Genomic DNA, 23,846 nt, shown 5'->3' with positions numbered 1-23,846 from the left:
TTATTTTACTTTCCGTTGTCATGACTTTATTCAAATGTTGCCAATATACCTCTAATATCACAAGTGGCCATTCTTATAGATCCTTTACAGCCATTTACCATCTCTTCTTGGGATTTGTAATAGGATAAAATATCATTACTGAGAACAAACCATCGAGGCTGCCAACCTGCAATGATAAAATGATTTAGATGCAAAAAGATTTAGATACATTGTACTAGCTGACCAACTGACTGAAGTCTTGAACAACTAACATGATTACAGGTCACCCTTCAAAAATCTATATGCCTGATAATGTTTGGAGATAAATGACTAAGTCTTACAAAACATAAGAAGCGAAAGTAAACAGTAAATTTGATTTTTGAGGTCTCCATCAAATAAACTTTGTGATAGTAGTCGCCCAACCTGAACAACCTGCTTACAAAATGCTTTTTCAAAACTGAATGGGACTGTCTTAAACCTGAAATATATGCCAAACTGAATGTTTAATGGTGAGGAAATGAAACCACTTTTTACTTGAAGTACAAAATATGAATGATGATGTAAGTTTTGTTTTTATTATGACTTTTGATCTAAATTTTGGTGCAAAAAGTGAAGAGTGTATTGCCGTATAGGTCTCTCCTGGACTGATACTGAGTCTTGTGGGATAGTGAAAGTGTAGGGTGTATTGCCGTATAGGTCTCTCCTGGACTGATACTGAGTCTTGTGGGATAGTGAAAGTGTAGGGTGTATTGCCGTATAGGTCTCTCCTGGACTGATACTGAGTCTTGTGGGATAGTGAAAGTGTAGGGTGTATTGCCGTATAGGTCTCTCCTGGACTGATACTGAGTCTTGTGGGATAGTGAAAGTGTAGGGTGTATTGCCGTATAGGTCTCTCCTGGACTGATACTGAGTCTTGTGGGATAGTGAAAGTGTAGGGTGTATTTCCGTATAGGTCTCTCCTGGACTGATACTGAGTCTTGTGGGATAGTGAAAGTGTAGGGTGTATTGCCGTATAGGTCTCTCCTGGACTGATACTGAGTCTTGTGGGATTGTGAAAGTGTAGGGTGTATTGCTGTATAGGTCTCTCCTGGACTGATACTGAGTCTTGTGGGATAGTGAAAGTGAAGGGGGTATTGCCCTATAGGTCTCTCCTGGACTGATACTGAGTCTTGTGGGATAGTGAAAGTGTAGGGTGTATTGCCGTATAGGTCTCTCCTGGACTGATACTGAGTCTTGTGGGATAGTGAAAGTGTAGAGTGTATTGCCGTATAGGTCTCTCCTGGACTTATACTGAGTCTTGTGGGATAGTGTATTGTCGTATAGGTCTCTCCTGGACTGATACTGAGTCTTGTGGGATAGTGAAAGTGAAGGGGGTATTGCCCTATAGGTCTCTCCTGGACTGATACTGAGTCTTGTGGGATAGTGAAAGTGTAGGGTGTATTGCCGTATAGGTCTCTCCTGGACTGATACTGAGTCTTGTGGGATAGTGAAAGTGAAGGGGGTATTGCCCTATAGGTCTCTCCTGGACTGATACTGAGTCTTGTGGGATAGTGAAAGTGTAGGGTGTATTGCCGTATAGGTCTCTCCTGGACTGATACTGAGTCTTGTGGGATAGTGAAAGTGTAGGGTGTATTGTCGTATAGGTCTCTCCTGGACTGATACTGAGTCTTGTGGGATAGTGAAAGTGTAGAGTGTATTGCCGTATAGGTCTCTCCTGGACTTATACTGAGTCTTGTGGGATAGTGTATTGTCCTATAGGTCTCTCCTGGACTGATACTGAGTCTTGTGGGATAGTGAAAGTGTAGGGTGTATTGCCGTATAGGTCTCTCCTGGACTGATACTGAGTCTTGTGGGATAGTGAAAGTGTAGAGTGTATTGCCGTATAGGTCTCTCCTGGACTTATACTGAGTCTTGTGGGATAGTGTATTGTCGTATAGGTCTCTCCTGGACTGATACTGAGTCTTGTGGGATAGTGAAAGTGAAGGGGGTATTGCCCTATAGGTCTCTCCTGGACTGATACTGAGTCTTGTGGGATAGTGAAAGTGTAGGGTGTATTGCCGTATAGGTCTCTCCTGGACTGATACTGAGTCTTGTGGGATAGTGAAAGTGAAGGGGGTATTGTCGTATAGGTCTCTCCTGGACTGATACTGAGTCTTGTGGGATAGTGAAAGTGTAGAGTGTATTGCCGTATAGGTCTCTCCTGGACTTATACTGAGTCTTGTGGGATAGTGTATTGTCGTATAGGTCTCTCCTGGACTGATACTGAGTCTTGTGGGATAGTGTGTACCAACTACCCATCCATCTTGTACATATTGTAAAGACTAGTCTTCTTCTTCTTCTTATGGTATCCAGTTATCCATCAAATTTTTGATGATTACTAACTGCTGCGCATGCGTAGGATAATAATAAATAAATATTTACAAAAGAATAGTGCCAAAAATAAACAAATACTAACATGACATGTGGTTAAAACTATTTACATAACTACTAGGTTTACTGTTCTATATTGTAGAGAACAGTAGGTGTCAACTGTTCTCTTAAAATATTTATTCCATTGTGTAATAGTAAATGAAAACCAAATGCTCTGCAGGGTGCAGCTTTATATGAGCGCGGAGGTTGAACCCTGAATGGTTGGGGCAAGTATGGACACAACAGTCAACATTCAAGCTGGATTCAGCTCTAAATTTGAATTGTGATTAAATAGTTGACACAGCATATGTTTCTGACACAGAATGAATGTGGTCTAATGAACTTAAATTTTTTGTTTTGTCTTTGAGCAATTCACTATGCTGTTGAATATTAATAAAAAAAAATCACATCCCCCTTACCCTTATTCCAAAACTGATCTCAATTCAATTTTCTAATGGCCCCTAACAATAGCTACTCATTTAAATACATCATAAAATATTTAAATGTAAAAAAGTGCTTGTTATCACTGAATGGTAAAGATTGTTTTAAATTTTTCAGTTGGCAGTAAAAGTGAATATATACATGATATACATTGTACATTGTATAAAACAATGATTTAAGTTGATTCAACTACTATTCTGGACAAAGAAAGATAACTGTGCTATTGAAAATACTGTGCAATTGAAGATTTCTTGCTATTGCACAATACTGTGCAATTGAAGATTTCTTGCTATTGCTGAATACTATGCAATTGAAAATTTCTTGCTATTGCACAATACTTAATATGATAATTTTGGATCCTGATTTGAACCAACTTAAAAACTGGGCCCATAATCAAAAATCTAAGTACATGTTTAGATTCAGCATATCAAAGAAGCCCAAGTATTCAATTTTTGTAAAAAAATAACTTAATTTAATTTTGAACCCTTTGGACTTAAATGTAGACCAATTTGAAAACGGGACCAAAAATTAAGAATCTACATACACAGTTAGATGTGGCATTTCAAAGAACCCCAATTATTTATTTTTTTATGAAATCAAACAAAGTTTAATTTTGGACCTCGATTTGGGCCAACTTGAAAACTGGGCCAATAATAAAAAATATTAGTACATTTTTAGATTCAGCATATCAAAGAACCCCAAGGATTCAATTTTTGTTAAAATCAAACTAAGTTTAATTTTGGACCCTATGGACCTTAATGTTGACCAATTTGAAAAAGGGACCAAAAATCAAGAATCTACATGTATATACACAGTTAGATTCAGCATATCAAAGAACCCCAATTATTTAATTTTTGATGAAATCAAACAAAGTTTAACTTTAGACCCTTTGGGCCCCTTATTCCTAAACTGTTCAGACCAAAACTCCAAAAAACAATCCCAACCTTCTTTTTATGGTCATACATGTAAACCTTGTGTTTGAATTTCATAGATTTCTATTAACTTATACTAAGTTATGGTGCGAAAACCAAGAAAAATTCTTATTTGGGCCCCTTTTTTGCCCCTCATTCCTATATTGTTCAGACCTCAACTCCCAAAATCAATCCCAACCTTTCTTTTGTGGTCATAAACCTTATGTTTAAATTTCATTCATTTCTATTTACTTATACTTAAGTTATTTTGCAAAAACCAAGAATAGTGCTTATTTGGGCCCTTTTTTGTCCCAGAATTCCCAACCTGTTGGAACCAAAACTTCCAAAATAAATCCTAACTTTTCTTGTCGCCATAAACCTTATATCAAAATTTCATAGATTATTTACTTCAACTGAAGTTATAGTGCGAAAACCAAGAAAATGCTTCTTTGGGCCCTTTTTGGCCCCTAATTCCTAAAATGATGGGACCAAAACTCCCAAAATCAATCCCAACCTTCCTTTTGTGGTCATAAACCTTGTGTTAAAATTTCAAACTAAAAGTATTCAGATGCTACAGACGACGAATCAAAAGTGATACCAATATACGACGAATATTTTTTTCAATTTTTGCAGTCGTATAAAAATGTAAGTAGGTGCCTGTAAGTTTGTGGGGTTTATTTCTGTTGGTATGAGTAAATCTGATGGTACAACGAAAATATGGTAAACATTTTTATAAAACATTATAAGTCTAGTTTTAAATCTGCATTGTATTCTTACATACTTTTGATTTTTTAACCCTGTATGCGTACATTGCCTATGTAAATTTTAAAATTGTTTTGTATGCACATTGAACGACAAATTTATGTGACATATATAATTTTTCTGACATCGGACACTCAAGTAGATCCATGTGTTCGTGGATAGGTTTTTGTGTCCTGTTAAATTGTTCCTTTTAAAAGTTTTGGATTCTCATAAATTCTATGTATAACTTTTGGACTAGCATTTGACTAGTTCGATTTCTGTAATTTATTCTTACATACTTTTGATTTTTTAACCCTGTCTGCGCTCATTGCCTATGTAAAATTTAAAATTGTTTATAATCCAGGTACTTTTGATAACTATTGTATGCACATTGAACGACAAATTTATGTGACGTATATAATTTTTCTGACGTCAGACACTCAAATCAATCCATGTGTTCGTAGATAGTAGATGTTGTTGTGTCCTGTTAAATTGTTATACGATGATGACTGATGTTCCCATATTTTGACTATTTTATTGATTGTGACTGTTTATTTAACGCATCATGTAAATGTAACGGAATTTGATGAGACTGTTATTAAAGTGAGAGGGTTAGCGCTATAGAACCAGGTTTAATCCACCATTTTCTACATTTGAAAATGCCTGTACCAAGTCAGGAATATGACAGTTCTTGTCCATTCGTTTTTGATGCGTTTTGTTTTTTGATTTTGCCATGTGATTATGGACTTTCCAAATTGATTTTCCTCTGAGTTCAGTATTTTTGTGATTTTACTTTTTGTGAGGTAGGCCAATTTAAAGTATTGAGCATGTCTGCAACCCTACTAGTGTTGTGATAACGATTGCAGGCATACCTAGCTGCCAGACATTGAACCATCTCAAGTTTATTGAATTGTTCAGCAGTATGAGGGTTCCAAACCGAACAAGCATATTCTAGTTTTGGTCGGACAAGTGCTACGTATGCCTGGGACTTGATGTTTGTGATTGATGTTTTTAGATTTCTTTTCAGAAATCCTAGACTTTTATTTGCATTGCCAATGATGTTGTTTGTATGCTGGTTCCATTTTAAGTCAGATTGCAGTGTTACACCAAGATACAAATGTAGGGGAGGAGACAGATTCTAGGGTAAAGTGAGGATGTAGTCGTGTTAAACTGTATTTTTCTTATTTGAGGCTGTGAGAACTGTACATTGGTCTGGATGGAAAGCCATCAGCTAGTCTTCTTCCCACTTTGCAGCAGCATCAAGATCTTCCTGAAGGCTATCACAATCTTCTTTAAAACTGATGCTTTTTAAATTATGCTGTCGTTGGCCAACAGTCTGAGTTTACTGGATTTCAAATATTCTGGTAGGTCATTTATGTAAACCAGAAATAGAACTGGACCAAGAACTGTTCCCTGTAAGACACCAGAAGTTACTGGAGCAATGTCTGATGACTTTGCATCCAGGGCAACTGTTTGTGTGCGGTTTGATAAAAAGGCAGAGATCCAGTTACATGTAAGTGCTTCATTTTGTATTCCATAGAAGTGTAGTTTTAAGAGTCTTAGCTGTTTAGTGTCTGACTTTGTCAAAGGCTTTGGCAAAGTCCATAATTACAAGGTCTGTTTGAGTGTTATTGTCCGAGTTTGAAGCCACTTCTTGTATGAAAGATAGAGGTTGTGTTTCACATGATCTAGGGTGTCTAAACTAAAGCTGACTGAAGACGTAGTGAGACTACTGTCTGTAAAGATGTCTGTGTAGAAGGTTATAGTTTTAACCTGAAGTACATGCATCACCTTCCAGTTTGATAAGAACTTATAGATTCGAAGTTGTTGTAACATCCATAGACTATGGTTTAAATTTACCCTGCACAGGCTGCAGGCCCGTAGCCAGGAATTTCCAAGGGGGGGGGGGATATTGTTGGACCCACAAACTCGACTTTAACAGTCAAAAATTCGAACAGAACATTGACTTTAACACTGCTTATTTGTTTTCAAGGGGGGGGGTCGTCTGAACCCCCAGACCCCCCCCCCCCCCCCCTCCTGGCTACGGGTATGCCCTGTATGATCACATACGGCCATAGTGATGATGGAAAGCCAACAATCTCTAGCTCTCTTCGAGATGACAGGATCCAACATATTGATTGGTTTACTTTTCAATGAACTGTTTATTTACCTGAGAAGTAATTTGTCCATTTTAATAAGACACCCTCCATGGTGGACGGATGCTGTGCGTTGTTGTACGGATCTTCCTTGTCGGTTTTCCAACTGTCACGTCAGCATTATGTCGGATATGACAGGGGTTACCTATAAATGTACTTCATTAAAAATGATAATTTAAAACTAATCAGATGTTATTATGAAATTTTTAAAATCAAGAGACGCCGGTAATTTGGGTTTTGACCAAGCAAAAACACGCCACCTCAACAATAACAAATTCGGCTTTTCGCCTTTGATCAAACTTCCTGTTCTGTCCTGATCTGTTCTTGAAACTCGGCTAAATATTTCAGTTCTAGCGAGATTGTTCGTTATAATTATTCAACGATAAAGCTATAAACCCAAAAATAGTTGTAAATTATAACGCACCAGAACGAACATTAATGAAACATTTAATCAAACAGGAACATATTTATTAAAACAATATTAACTCTGGAAGTATACAGGATGTTAATGTCACCTGGTGGCTTTTGATATCATGACATTACCTGCTAATTGTGCGTCAACCTAGACAATATCCTTCATCATAAATACACCTATTTATGATATCCACAAATTATCCTGTGCAATGCCAAAAAATGACTAACCTGTTTTAGATTAACTTCTCAAAATACTATAAGGTCAACAGTGAACGGGAGAACCTTTTCGATCTCCTTTTCCAGTGATATTACCTGAAAAACTCAAAACCTAATATATGTGGTAACTTGAACCCAACCTAAGTGGGGTATTCAATATGTGGGACAGACGGGACGAGAGTATTTCAGAAGAAATCAAGAACATCTGTACCGCTTTCGTAGACCATAAAATTCAAAAGTTTAGTATATCAGCATTAAAATAAGCATAATCATAATCTGAAATATATAAAATTCCAACCGCTCGAAACCGTTCAAAAACAACCAGGCCTGCTGAGAATCGCACAAGGAATTTGAAAAATCACGCGAAGTTTGCGAATTGTTTTGGATAAAAATACTTCAAACAGCTTATCCTCTCGGTCTAAATGATAAAATATTAGGGCAGGGGAACATATCTAAAACTCATATCGATGTCATTAATATTGTTGATAAACGACTTAGAAATAATAGGTCTCATGGTAAACGCAAGAACCGCAATCAACGTATTAAACATCGTATAAATTATACACTTGCTGATCTGTTATCTATAATAAAGAATAATGGCAGACATCAAGTATTATGCAAGCTGGGTCAGATACCTATAAGTAAATTATATGCTATTTTTCTGGAGTGTGATAAAATTTCTTATTTTAGCCCATATTATGAATACACCCGTATTATTACAGACTTTTGTCATCACAGGCTTTTCCCTATTATTGATAAACCTGAAAATCATAAACGACATTTTCTCAAATTAAAATATATAAATAGAGGTATTGATTTTATTAATTTGTCTAGCATATTCAATGACTCTTCTGTCTATAGCTTAATACCTCCATATTTTGATAATATAGAACAACCCATTATTTCGTATTCTTATAAAAAAAACGAGCAGAAATTTGATTTTCAATTACACGTCAATTACAACAGACGTCAATATAGAAAATAATGTTCCTTCCACTTGAGATTGCGAAACATCTAGTTTTAAATATGTTCCCTATGGTCATGTTATCACAGGAGACCTCAACATAGTCGATGACCGTGAAGTCATAACTTTTCTAAAGAAAGGACCGAAATACCGTCCTCCATCTACAATAGATTGGAAACAGTGTCGTCAGGTATTAAAGACGCTCTGTCTGCCTATTGTAAAAATTGGTGCAAACGTGAAAAATCCGATAAAAAATCTTTAGACAGTTATTTGAATAAAATTATGAATACTGTTGATATTCGAATATCTCAGTTTAGAAAATAATTCTGAAATTAATAATAGGAACCATGATATACCCATTTCTAGAATAAAAAACAAACTCAAGGTACTCGCAGAGCGGTTTGTGTTCGTACCGGCAGACAAGGCAGCAAATAATGTAGTGGTGGTGTGACGCATATACTACACGAAAGTTCTTCAAAACAAAATTATCAATTCCTCTACATTCAGGTCAGTGCGCACCACAGAGAGTCAAATCGTTAACAAGCATACCACTGCCACTGCCCAGCTTAAAGCATCTTCCGAACATTTGAAAGTCCCTACCATGCACATGTACTGGTTACCGAAATTACACAAAAAAACATTTAAATTCCGTTTCATCTCCGCTTCGAGTAAGTGTTCTACTACTAATCTATCAGTGCTTCTAACCACCTCCCTTACTACTATCAAAGAACTGGTTATTAACTTTTGTAATAAAGCTTATGAAAATAATGGTATTTATTATTTTTGGAGTGTTAAAAATTCAGGCTTTAGAGGTTTTAGATAAAATACATGCTTTCAATGGTCCTTACAATTCTGTTGACAGTTATGACTTTTCTACTGTGTACACTACACTTCCACACAATCTTATAAAGAAAAAGTTTTTGTATTTGATAAAATGGTCTTTCGAAAAATCTCATTGTAATTTTATTTGCTGTAACTCGTTTAAGGCCTTTTTCTGTAACGAAAAAGGAAAGTATGCTAGATACACTTACTGGAAATGTGAGGATATGATTGAAGCTTTAAACTTTCTGCTTGATAACATTTATGTACGTTTCGGCGATAAAGTGTATCGTCAGGTAGCAGGTATTCCCATGGGCACCAACTGTGCCCCTTTAATAGCAGATTTATTTCTATATTGCTATGAATCTCAGTTGATGACCAAACTCAGTAAAGACCCATCATTGTTACATTTGGTTGATACATTCAAAAATACCTACCGTTATCTGGATGATATTTTTTCGTTGAATAATCCAGAGTTCTCTAAATATACTTCAGAAATTTACCCACACGAACTTACTTTAACTAAATCTAACATAAACAGCAGCAGTTGTCCTTTTCTAGATTTAGACATTTCAATTTCAAACGGGAAACTTCACACTTAAATTTACGACAAAAGAGACGATTTTTCATTTCCTTTTGTTAATTTTCCTTTTTTAGACGGCGATGTGCCTTTGGCTCCATCATACGGTGTTTATATATCGCAACTCGTTCGGTTTGTCCGTGTGTGTTCTGATGTCATAGATTTTAACGAACGTAATCAATGCATCACTGGTAAATTGTTGTGTCAGGGATTTCGATACCATAAATTACTTAAAACTTTTACTAAATTCTTTCATAGATACAAAGATTTGATAAGTAAATTTGGCTATACCTGTAGAAAGCTTATTAAAAATGGTATTTCACATCCTAAATTTTATGGTAATATTGCGAGGAAATCACTCATCGAACCTTTAAACAAACTTATAAGTAAGGGTTATGGTACCAATATTGTAATTAGATCTCTGAAGATAGTTCACATTGGCACTAATATTGATTTTCAGTGTCATTAGCAAACTCACGGCCGACACTCGGCTAACCGAGAGATAGGTCGGTTAATCTATATTGAGTATGTGGCTATATCGGCGGTGGGTCTGTTAATCGGGTTGGTTATACGTCTGTTAAGATTTAAACTCACAATTTAATGTTAAACTCTGTGAAATATACCGATTTCTTGGCACATTATGAGAATCACATCAAAAAAAGAAAAGTGTATGACAAAATGATATCTTTCTTAGAACATTTTCCACCATTAAAAAAATGCATAGTCTGCGCAATTTTAAGTAAAACGAAAAGGCGTCGCGCAAGTATGTGATTTTTATGCTTGTACGCATAGCAATATTTTAGATAAAAGGTCAAAAACCATTTTTAGATATGATATAAAGTACTTTGGTTCTAAAAATCAATAGTCATTGATAAATATTTCATAATTGTTATATAAGTTGAGTTATACCACATTTTAATGAATATTGGAGGAATACAGTCTGTTAATGTGTTGGACAATTTAAATCGTGTCAGTTAATAGTTATTTAGCCACGACAATAGTCTTACTACCTTGAGTTTATATTTTCACAATGAAAAAAATGAGATGTACGAAAAAATTACAATACGGTGCAACAGTATCCTTATAGAAAGAGCACTTTTTTTCTTTTTTTTTCTCTGCATTTCGTTAAAAGGGTGTGTCACTTCTGACAAATTAGCGTTATATGGACTGTTTGGTCACTCGAATTCGCATGAATTTATTATTTACGCCAAGTTATCAATCAGCCTTATTTTTTTGTCTGTTCAAAGTCTGTACCATCTATGAATGTCGGTCATGTGTTGCAATTCAGCTGGTTAAATACCATGCGTTTTCTTTGGAATACTAAGGCTTTTCTACCTCAGGATATATTACTTATTCCGGCGTCACACATTGGTGGATAGATCAGCGTGCACCAGACGTACAGAGAAAACTGACAAAGTCGGTATACGTTAGTTGCACGCCATAGGAACGCTTAGCAATCGTTCAAAGCGCGATGCATAAGTTTGAAGTAAGTCGAAATACAAAAGTAAAATTGAGAAAGGAAATGGGGAATGTGTCAAAGCGACAACAACCCGACCATAGAACAGGAAAAAGACAAAGGCCACCGATGGGTCTTCAATGTAGAGAGAAACTCCCGCACCCGTAGGCGTCCTTCAGCTGGTCCCTTAAAAATATGCATACTATAGTACAGTAATAATGGACGTCATAATAAACTCCGATTTATACACAAGAAACTAAAATTAAAAATCATATAAGACTTACAAAGGCCAGAGACTCCTGACTTGGGACAGGCGCAAAATTGCAGAGGGGATAGACATGTTTATGAGATATCAACCCTCCCCCTATACTTCTAGCCACTGAAGGAAAGTAATGATGAACGCTACAACCCGAGGAAATTTTTATGCAGCATAAAAAACATACAACATATATACGCCAACATACGTTTCTTGAACGCCGGATAAACGCTTAGCCATAGGTACCCTTCTAGTACGCCCAATACACGTTTAAAGCATATTGGCAGCGTAAATGATTCTTAACACGCCGGAGCTATACGCTGATGCGTGACGCCGGTTTTAGTTGTATTTCCTCAATGTTTTTTAACTTTGTTGTTGGCCTTTTAAATTTTTTTTTCGAGCGTCACTGATGAGTTTTCCGTAGACGAAACGCGTGTCTGGCGTAAATATAAGGCGCAAATATCAAATTTCAATACCTATGAGGAGTTTATGTCCGGTATGTATTTTCCTTTGTACCGAGTCATCATTCTCATTTTCTGCCGCCTACGGAAAAGTCTGTACCAAGTTCTAAACCGTGGTTCTTAACAAGAAATAGACATTAGTAAGCTTTTTTTATATCAGTGTTGGGTGCTGATTTAATGTGTAACAACTTAACTGGCCACCCGCTGATTGATACTTCGACACAAATGTGTAGATAAGATTGAAACAATAGCAGGGGTCCAGTTAATGTAACAACAAGACAATTTTATATTCCTGTTCATCACAATAAATGCATAATATTAATTTTATTTTTCGAGTAATGATCTTTCCTATGATATCGTAAGTCATTTAGCCGACTCGCAGTCCGCAAACGTGCTTGTTTTTCTATCGAGTGACCTTCAAGGTGGTGTAGAGAAAGGTTGATGTTGAAAGGTTTGTCTATATTTGTTTGCATTATAAACATATTTCAGTTCATTTGATAAAATAAATCAAAACGTTACGAAGTTTATCTCTGATTTATGTACTTGTTAACTATGTAAATGACAAATTGGTGCAATTCATATCAATGAATCAGAATCCACATGATATATGCGACCACTCTTTGATGAAATTAATATTACTTTGATTTTACACTTTTTAAAATCATTTCTATCAATTTTCGGATTCCATTGTCTAAACTTATGTTTCATTGTCCATGTGTTGTTTCCATTTATTCTAGCCACTAATATTGGGCCTATCTTCTTTATTTAGATAACACCCCATATAGCAATTAAATTATACTTGTAATGTCATTCATAACTCTTAAAACAGACCAATTAACAGACCGAGTTTTATACATCCGACCCATTAACAGACCATATTTTTATCAAAAATTGATTTATGTCACTAAAATACAGTTTTTCGTGTAATTTTTTCACATATTGATGTTAATATGGTGAACAAATATAATGCCAGTCTTTTTTCGATGTTCAAAAGATTGCATGCAAGTAAACTGAACCAACTTGTCATTTTTGTGTACATTTTGTGTGTGTAAAATGTGTATACATTTACTGATGAGTAACTCGCCTTTTCATTTTATATTTCGTTTATTGAAGCTAGAAAAAAAATAATTACACCACTGGATTCAGTACTCCAAATCGTTTTGTCAGACATGAATAGTTTTTATGATATAAATATAATACTGCATACATAACTTTAGTACATAAATCTGGTGACAAATGTAACCCAAGCAACTACAGAGGAATTTCTTTAATCAACTGTATATCCAAATTATTTAGTAGCATCTTAAATCAAAGAATGATTAAAACTATGGACAATTTTTTAACTAATGCCCAATTTGGATTTAGAGTTAATCATAGAACTGCAGACAGTGTATTTATCCTTAAAACTTTGATTAATAAATTTATTCATAAAAATAAAAGAAAACTTTTTGTCTGTTTTGTAGATCTTAAAAAGGCTTTTGATTCCCTTTGGAGAATTGGAATGCTTTATAAATTAGCTAAAATGGGTGTAGGGAAACATATGTTTGAAATAATAAAACAACAGTTTATTCATACTGAAGCATCTTTAAAATATAATGATAAACATTCTAGATTCTTTCCCATTGACCGAGGAGTAAAACAAGGGGACAGTATTAGTCCCACACTCTTCAATTTATTTATTAATGATATAGTTGAAAATTTTGACCATAAGGGTTCAACACCCTTGAGAATATTAAATTCTGATATAGGAAGTCTTTTGTTTGCCGATGACCTTATAATTTTATCGGAAAGTAAAGAAGGTCTTCAAAATAGCCTAAATAACTTATCAAATTACTGTGAAAAATGGCAATTATGTCTAAATACTAAAAAAACCAAAAACAATGATCATTGAACAAAGAACTACAAAACTGGAACCATACATTGTAAGGTTCAATAATGAAAAAATTGATAACGTTACAGAATATAAATTTCTGGGCACTCTGATAAAAAATAACGGAAATTTAAATGCAAGTTTAACAGATTTAGCCAAAAAAGCTAGGAAAGCTCTGTTTTCATTAAAAACACATGCAGCCTTTTTGGGAAATTTCCCTGTTAATGTATCCTGTAATCTTTTTGATTCTCTTATAAAACCAATTTTAACATATAATGCTGAAATATCATACATGGATACATATCAATCTTATTATAGAGCAAAAGGCAGATTAAAATCTCAAAACAAAGATATAGATAATTTCCAATATTTGGATAAGACTCCCTTCGAAAAGGTTCATGTTAATTTCTGTAAATATATTCTAGGTACTTAAAAAAACATCTGTTAATTTAGGTGTTAAAGCTGAACTTGGTAGACAACCAATAGAAAAATATATAAAAACACAAGCAATTCTTTATTGGGCTAGATAAAACACTGAAAACATAAATCCGTTACTAAAAGAAAGTTATACATTAAGTAAACACCTTGATTCACAAGGAGTTTATACTTGGTTCACTTTTATAAAAGACTCAACACAAGAAATGAATATTGATACACAAAAAGTAATGTCCTGTCAAAACATGGAACAAGTTAACAAATTAAAGACTTGGATTAAGAATATCACAAGTAAATTTTATACAGAACTACTGGAAAATAAAATAAATAGTTTGAACGAAAATAACAAACTTGTTCTTTACAAAAATATTAAAGTCAATAGTTATCAAAAGTACCAGGATTATAATTTTATACGCCAGACGCGCGTTTCGTCTACATAAGACTCATCAGTGACGCTCAAATCAAAATAAATGCATAATATTTGTCATGTGTTGTCAAACAAGACCAAGAATTTTATCTTAAATATCAAAATTTTGAAACTAGACGTTTATTTACAAAAATCAGAATTAGTGACCATAATTTGCTCATTGAAACGGGCAGATATCTAAAAATACCTCGAGACAATAGAACATGTCCAACTTGTAAAACCTTAGAAGATGAAAATCACTTTCTCCTCCACTGTCAAATTAATAACGTTTTACGTATAAAACTTTTTAATGACATGGCAATAGATAATCCTATGTTTCCAAATCTATCTGATACACAAAAACTAGTAATTCTACTAAATCCTTCTAATATAAACCAAGTGAAAAAAACAGGTTCCTTTATAAAACAGTCTTTAGAGCTGAGGCGTGACAGGGGACTCTTAGTTAGTTTTACTTGTATATATATAGATATGTGTGTGTTCAACTCAGTTATTTTATTGTTGTTGTTACTTTTGTTTATGTCACAAGTATAATGTTACTTATATGACAAATACAGATTATTATTATTAAAAAGTTATACAATGAAACATGCTGACCTTGCACTGATTTTCACGATAACACCTGATTAACAGACTTTAGCCAACCCGATTAACAGACCCACCGCCGATAAAGCCGCATACTCAATATAGATTAACCGACCTATCTCTCGGTTAGCCGAGTGTCGGCCGTGAAATAAAAACATAACTAAACATTATCTTTTGAGGCGAGATGTATAGAGACACAGACACGTTAACTTTTATTTCTATAGAAGTCGCTCTTCACTATATACTACTACCTGTCGATACATTTATTTTTGGCATTGCACAAGTCATGTCTTCTTTGACTATTAATGACGTTAAAATACTAAATCCCTGTGATGTGTTTTAGTCGATTTTAGTCTCTGATGCATGATTTTTTTTACTATTAATTGGTTTTGGCTTTTAACTAGCTGTCAGTAACTGCGAGTACTCTCAAATCGTATTTTCTTGTTAATTCGACCTGTTGATACTGTTTATAATGCTTTTTTGTTATTTTTTATTTATATGGATCTTGTCTGTACACCAGCTTTGATTATTTGTAATATCTTCAATTTTTCACTTATTCTTACAACATTTGTATAAACTTCAAGATTATAAAAAAACAGTTTTTTTTCTAAAGTGAACATTGATTGGTTAAATATTTCTCAGTGTGTTTGAATTTGTTTGTTAGCTTTTTGGTCATGAATGTTTGTCTCTAATATTTTATTAACTGTGCATTTGTATTCAGATATCGCAGATCAAATTTATTCGTTCATTGTGTAATCATACGTTTTTTGATTGAGTTAAGTCTGCCAATTGATATTTTATCGTATGTTTTTCTATGTTGTGATGTTATGCTATTGTTTCAGAAAAAGGGAGAAGGTTTGGATCCATTAAAACGTTTAATCCCGCTGCAAATGTTTGCACCTGGCCCAAGTCAGGAATCTGATGTACAGTAGTTGTCGTTTGTTTATGTAATATATACGTGTTTCTCGTTTCTCGTTTTGTTTATATAGATTAGACCGTTGGTTTTCCCGTTTGAATGGTTTTACACTAGTAATTTTGGGGCCCTTTATAGCTTGTTGTTCGGTGTGAGCCAAGGCTCCGTGTTGATGGCCGTACTTTAACCTATAATGGTTTACTTTTTAAATTGTTATTTGGATGGAGAGTTGTCTCATTGGCACTCACACCACATCTTCCTATATCTACTAATCGCTATTTATTCCATTCCGGATAAGTTCTAAAATTACACAGCTTTTTCATCCAGTTGAAGCTATCTGGGACCCTGTTTAAACAATTCACCATGCATGATACTTTTAATTGAGACCTGTTTAAAATACCGTAAATACTTCAAACAAAATACTTTTTTACATCAATTTTAATTTCGAAAAAAGTGGATCATACTATGGCACGCCTGAACCACTTTTATAGATAATCCTAAATGATCTCATATAAACCAGGATTTTCTCAGATGAAGTAGGATTATCTCATTTTTTTACATTAAGCTCAGATAAACCGGGATTATCTCGATTTTTCCCAGATAATGCCTGTTTATCTCAGAATTTTCAGATAAACCGGGATTTTCTCCAGATAATGGATTGTCTATATTTTCTCTATGGCACGCCTGAACCACTTTTATTAATTAATCTTAGATTATCTCAGATAAATTAGGTTTATCTGAGATAATCCCGGTTTATCTCAGATAAACTTAGATTATCTCAGCTTAATTCAAATTCGAAAAAATCCTAGTTTATCTCAGATAATACAGAAAATTCATTATCTGGAGAAAATCCCGGTTTATTTGAAAATATTAAGAAAAGCTAGGTTTATCTGAACGATTTTCAGATAATCCTAATTTATCTCCAGATAATTGATTATCTGAATTTCAGATAATTCATTATCTCATTTTCCAGATAATTCAGTTTTAAAAATACCAAAGAATAATGTAACGAGTGTTCTGATTGGACGACAATGGTTTGCCAGATTATATTTACTGAAGAATACCGTAAGGTTTATTACGGATTCTAAATATACCAAAGAACAATGTAACGAGTGTTATAATTGGACTACAATCGTTTGCAAGATTTTATATGAAAAATAGTTTTTATACCGTCCTTTTTTAGAAGAGGGGCGACGTTCTGCACACGGCACGCAATTAACAAACTACTTACGGTGTGGACATCATCGTTATTGACACCTGGACAAGCGAAATTTGTTGAATAAATTAAAAAAAAAACTGTGAAATACAGAAGGGCTGATTAGATACAATATACATCATATACTTTAAACATACTTAATAAACACATTTGTTAGCTGTTTTGACGCTAACTGACTGTTTATTACTGACGGCTAATTTCCGGGGGCGACATCGCCGATAATAATTGAACTCTCATATTCATTTAATCAGTCGATTTTAATCTTTTGATAATGACAACGGTTTTGTAAAATAATTAAATTCAACTATTTCGTCATGTGTCAGTAAACAAATAGAGATGAAAATCAAGTAATCCAATACACAAATAATGCACGATTCAATAATGGAAAAACAATTATTTCATCATGGTTATTGATATGCCATACTTTTCATTTTGCTTTCAAAATAATTAAATACACAAATCAGAGTTTAAACCTTAAAGCCAGATTTAAATTGTAGGATATAAACAATACTTGTACATTGTCGGAAATACTAAATGTTTGCTTACTCGCTAAGAAACAGGAGAAACCCTCTTCATTCTGTTTTTAAATCTGGATCCAAATAGGGAAATTTTTACATGTAAATGTAATTACGGGTGACATGCATGATTGTCAAACCTATGCCTGTTATGTACTATATATACCATGGTTTTTACGAGTTAACATATTTAAACAAACGAATCCGAAGGATGAGTTTGTTTAAATATCTATACTATAAAACGAGAAGACCTCATTTTGGGTGTCGCTTCTCTTCTTTCCACAATAAATTAATCATCATGCCTCTTTGTCCTATGGATACAGTGCATAATCGCATTTGTCATCCATTCATATGGTTATTCGGATTGAGTTATTTTGGGTGAAAAACGAGAAAAAAGACGTCCGGATATGTTTCCGTCATTGGGCAAAATTTTAAGTCAGATTAGCTTTCCGGTTTGCGTTTTTCTGTATACTTTGAACATACATTAATACTACGAATACAGTGTATTTTCTGTCTTATATCCGTCATTAGATGAATTTTAAGTCAAATTAGAACCCCGGTTTGCGTTTTTCTTTTTTACTTTGAAATAAATACATATACTACGAATAAAGTGTATTTTTCTGTCTGATATAATTTTCAAGTTTTCTATCCACGGCAGTCACAGGTTTTATTTAATAGAGAGGGTCTGAATAATAAATCAATGACCGCTGTGGATCAATTATTAAACTGAGAAGTGACTGTAAAAAGAAAATACACTTTCGGGACGTCTGGAACGGGTGTTTTTAAGATAGAAATTTCAGGATTGACCATTTCGGGATCCGGGATTTCTTTTTTCGAATTTCGGGATGTCGAGATATTTAATTTGTATAATAAATTCAGAACCTCAGGATTTCATGTTTTTACGCCCGGGATATTGGGATCAGGGCCCCTCTGCAGTGGCGGATCCAGAAATATTCATACACAGGGGCCCGTTGACTGCCTAAGAGGGGCCCGCTCCGGTCATGCTTCAGTGATTCCCTATATAAGCAACCAATTATTTTCAAGAAAGAGGGGGACGGGCCCCCTAAATCCGCCCAGTCCCGACCCCCCTGTAATGACAGTTCATTATATACAGATAAGCGCTAAAATTATTCATGTGTCATTAAAATTAATAGAGAACAAACAAAAAAAGGATTTTTTTGGTGGAAAAAGGAGGAGCCGGGCTAGGAAAACCATTATCCTGTCCCAAATTACCTATGACTTTTGATACCTTTTCTGAAATTATCAAGTCACTAAATGTTTTACAAAAAAAGAAGATGTGGTATGAATGCCAATGAGACAGCTCTCCACAAGAGACCAAACTGACACCGAAATTAACATTTAAAGGTCACTTTACGGCCTTCAACAATAAGCAAAAGCCGATACTGCATAGTCTGGTATAAAAGGCCCCGAAATGACAATGTAAAATAATTCAATTGAGAAAACTAACAGCCTTATTTATGTACAAAAAATGAACGAAAAACAAATATCACTGAACCACTGCATTACAGGCTTCTGACTGGAATGTTCATAATACATGTACACTAAATGTATGTTCATAATGAAATTAATAGAAAACAAAAAATGGGAATTTTGGAAATAAAGGAGGAGGGTTAAAAAACATTTTCCTGTCCCCAAGTACCTTTTAGTACTTTTGATTCTTTTCCTGAAATTCTCAAGTCATTAAATCTTTTAAAAAATTCTTCCTACGACACTTTACATCCTTTCAAATACGCTCTGAATGCCCGTGATTTCGCGGGTGTGTTCTAGTGTTAATGAGTAAGACACATGGTATATAAAATTTGTAATATAAATAAATTGATTGACAGCTTCAAGACCTTCAACTGATATTGAAAATTGATCACGTTACAGTTTTATCCAATAAAATGGAAGCTCGCGCAAGTCACTTTGCACTTCGTGTATGATCGTCTGTGTATTTCATGTAATAAAACCCCTGAATTTGCAGAAAGAAAAGAGGATTAAATAATTATTCTGATGACGGTAGGAATGGTTTTTTTTTGTTTTCAATGTATCATACAAGGAATAATATTCAATTACTGTCTTCATCTATTTGAAAAATACTTTTCTTCCCTTATTTTATTAATTCGATTATTAGATTATTTATTAAAACACAATTTTAATGATAAAACAATGTATTTAAACAGTGGCGGATCCAGGGGCGTAGATATTGTACGTCCCTCTGATTGATCGCAAAAAAAAATCATGTTTTTTTTCACAGATATATATTTGAAGCCGATATTCATTCTCTTTTATATACGTACCTACACCCTTTATAAATCAAAATTTAATTGAATTTTTGCAAAGGAAATGATAATTTTACATTTCATATTTTTCAAAACTGAAAGAAGAAACATTTAGTGATTGTTTCCAAAATTAAGGGAATTCGTAACAATCCTATATAGTTGAAAATGAGGTACACATAATTTATTGCCTTTTCTTATAAAATGAAGATCTTGACTTTTTTGTACGTTTTACAGTTTCCTAAATATTTTAGAGGCGGATACATTTTAAAGAAAAAGGTGGAGCTTCAGCCATGGAATAACATGAACATGAATATGTTATACCATGGCTGAAGCTCCGCCTTTTTTCCTTTGAATTCTAGTTGAGTTGCATATTTAATAAGCAAAGTATGGTACAACATAAATTTGCATATAATATACCATGGTTTTCCCTCACCACACTTTTTAAGCAAATTATTTCATAAAAACATCAAAGGAAAAAATCAAATTTATGTTACAAATGGGAAATAAATATACAACCTCCCCTAATAAATGTTGACATAACAGGAAAAAAGTAAGAAAAGTTTCTTTTAAGACTGCTCAAAACAAAACAAAAAATAACTCATGCACGAAAAAGATATTTTGAAAGATTAACATTCCTAAGGTTTCTGTTTTATATTTTTCTCTTATCTTTTATTCTAAATTAAATTATCACTTCTGACTGAAACTAAAAAAAGAGTTATAAGCGAGTAATGGATAAGAGCATTCGTAAACATAGAAAGCAAATTAGACACAAGATAGAAAACTTAAAATCGATTAACCCGAAAGAATACTGGAAGATTTTGAACGGTGGTAAAAGGAGAAACAATCCATGTGTACATATTTATATTTTGTTTGATTATTTTAAGAATTTAAATATAGGAAATTCTGAAGATGAAGAGATTGTTTTAGAAAATCAGAACAATGTAAAAGATTTAAATGTTATATTAAATTCACCTATTACAGAAGAGGAAATTGAAAAATCTTTGAGAAAGTTAAAAAAAATAATAAATCCTCTGGTGATGATATGATTGTAAATGAATATTTAAAACACTCTTTTAGTGTTATGTCACAGGTGTTTGTGAAACTTTTTAATATTATATTTGACAGTGGAACTATCCCTGAAAATTGGCTTTCTGGAAATATAATAACTTTATTTAAGAATAAAGGTAACAAACATGATCCTAGCAATTTTAGACCTATAACAGTTATAAGCTGCTTTGGGAAATTATTTACTTCTATTTTGAATTCACGTTTGAATAAATTTTCCGATGATTTTTGTTTACTATGTCCGAATCAAGCTGGTTTCAGAGAAGGTTATTCTACTACAGATAATTTATTTGTTATCTACATGCTTATTAGTATCATGAAAAATAAGAAAAAGAAACTGTTCTGTGCATTCGTAGATTTTGCTAAAGCCTTTGATACTGTTTGGAGAAAGGGTCTTTGGCATAAATTACTTGTGAATGATATTAACGGTAAAATGTTTAATGTAATTTTTAATATGTACACTGGTATTAAATCTCGTATTATGTATAATGGTTAAATGTCAGAATACTTTTCATGCAATATCGGTGTAAGACAGGGTGAAAATGTGTCTCTTTTTTTATTTTCATTGTATTTGAACGACCTTCAACAGTTTATTGAAGAAAAAAATGTATGTGGTTTAAATTGTATTACTGATGAAATAGAGAATGAGTTTGATATCTACTTAAAACTGAAAATTAAAAATGTGTTATTATACGCAGATGATACAGTGTTATTTTCGGATAATGCATCCAATCTACAGTTGCAATTAGATATATTCTTTGAATAAAAATATTGCAGTACCTGGAAATTAAAAGTTAACACAAGTAAAACTAAGATAATATTTTTTTCTGGTGGTAGATTACCCAAAAATATTAACTTTATATATGACGGAAATGCATTGGAGATAGTCAATGAATTGACATATCTTGGGTTGAATTTTTCAAGAACAGGTAGCTTTATGAGTGCTAAGAAGATTTTAGTTGAAAAGCAAATAAAGCAATGTATGAAGTATTGAAAAATGGGAGGTTGCACAACTTGTCAGTGAAATCACAATATGATCTTTTTGATAAAATTGTGAAGCCAATTCTCCTGTATGGGTGTGAGATTTGGGGTTTCAGTAATACTGATATTATAGAAAAAGTGCATCTAAAATTTTGTAAACTATTATTAAACCTTAAGAAGTCGACACCCAATTTTATGATTTATGGTGAACTTGGTATTTATCCCATGTCTTTATATACACAGCTGCGTATGGTTAATTTTTGGTCAAAAATGGTTAACGGGGATGATAACAGTAGGTCAGGTTGGTTGAAACACATTAAAAATATATTAGATAAATGTGGATACAGCAATATTTGGTTGTCACAAGGAAATTTCAATTCTAAGTGGTTGGGTATTAGTTTAAAACAAAAGTTATTTGATCAGTTTCAACAGAAATGGAGAGCTGATATTGACTGTTCGCCAAAACGTTTGGCCTACAAATTGTATTAACAAAATTTTGAATTTGAGGAATATCTGAATATTTTAAATGATAAAGATAGAATTACATATTGTAGATTTCGTACGGGTAACCATAAGTTACCCATCGAAACTGGTAGATGGAAAATAAGATTGAGCGAAACCTTAGATATTGTAACGTATGTCATTGTAACGAGATTGGTGATGAATTTCATTACACTTTGCAGTGTAGTTCTTTGGCAAATTTTCAAGCACAATATTTGGATACTTTTTCTTACACAGATGTAACATACTAAAATTTAAAAACTATTTCAGTTAAAAATTAAAAATAAGTTGAAAAAGCTGTGCAAATTTATCAGGATTATAACTTTTCAAGTGAGTCTTCCTGGTTAATCACCACTCTTCTTTACTATACTGTTTATTATATATTATTTGTTATTTTCATCTCATCTTGTCATGTGTGTTTGTGTTATGATATATGACTTTTGATGAACTTCTTTGTACCATTGTATCTTTATGGTGTTTAAGAAATAAAGAATCTTGACTCAAAAACTAGCATATTTTAACACACAAGACACAAAATCACAATCCAGTGATATGAATTTTATTTCTTGAATTATATCCTTCTAACAGGAAATATCCTTCTATAATAATTAATTCAGAGCTCTTCAAAATTGACGAAGAACATATAGAAAAGAAAGAAAAGAAATCTAAAATGTGTTCGTCAATCCGTGTACAAAGAAAGAATGGAACTTCATCCAGTTCAACCAAAAATCCATCTGAATTTCACATACCTCTTGATGATATTGGTATTGTCTCTGTGTTGTAACAAACACAGATGTTTCAGCATATTTTGTACATAATTAAAATAACTCTACCAAGTTGTAAAATGCTGGTCCTAAGCATGAAAAATGGAGGAGACAATTCAATTATTTAGTCGATTTATAAGTAAAAATAAATGATTTCATAAAATTGGCAAGACAAGATAAATTCATCAAACTTGTAAGACAAGGCGAACGTATGACAGAAAGTCACAGGACAAAAAGTCACAATTCAGTTTTGAGATTACTTTTGAACGTGAACACATTTATTTTGAAAATATTTTTTTCACATTTTTCTTGAAGTTTCAAGCAAACTTTGTAATAAAAATCTTCTCAATAAATATCAATAACGATCAAGTAATTGTTATGAAAATAAAATGTCAAAGTGACTTGGAACCTAAATGGCTTCATTTTGCCAATATAAATATTCTTTGCATGATTAAAATTTAATACATCTTCATTTATCAAGGTTTATGACCT

The 23,846-nt window shown here is 33.3% G+C and overlaps 1 protein-coding gene across 1 annotated transcript in view; it reads right to left on the bottom strand.

Moving 5' to 3' along the window:
* LOC134695169 (pleckstrin homology domain-containing family A member 8-like) overlaps positions 1-6,967 on the bottom strand; it is a 33,443-nt gene extending 26,476 nt beyond the window's left edge. The window contains exons 1-2 of the mRNA XM_063556372.1: positions 6,652-6,967; positions 50-166 (exon numbers count right to left, since the gene is read on the bottom strand). Coding sequence (XP_063412442.1) covers positions 50-166; positions 6,652-6,691 — 157 coding nt within the window. The 5' untranslated portion in view covers positions 6,692-6,967. The remainder of the gene's footprint in view (positions 1-49; positions 167-6,651) is intronic.
* Between the last annotated feature and the right edge of the window lie 16,879 nt (positions 6,968-23,846).

Source organism: Mytilus trossulus, chromosome 13, assembly GCF_036588685.1.
Source record: "Mytilus trossulus isolate FHL-02 chromosome 13, PNRI_Mtr1.1.1.hap1, whole genome shotgun sequence".
Taxonomy (NCBI): domain Eukaryota; kingdom Metazoa; phylum Mollusca; class Bivalvia; order Mytilida; family Mytilidae; genus Mytilus; species Mytilus trossulus.
This window is presented reverse-complemented; position numbering and strand designations above follow the sequence as displayed.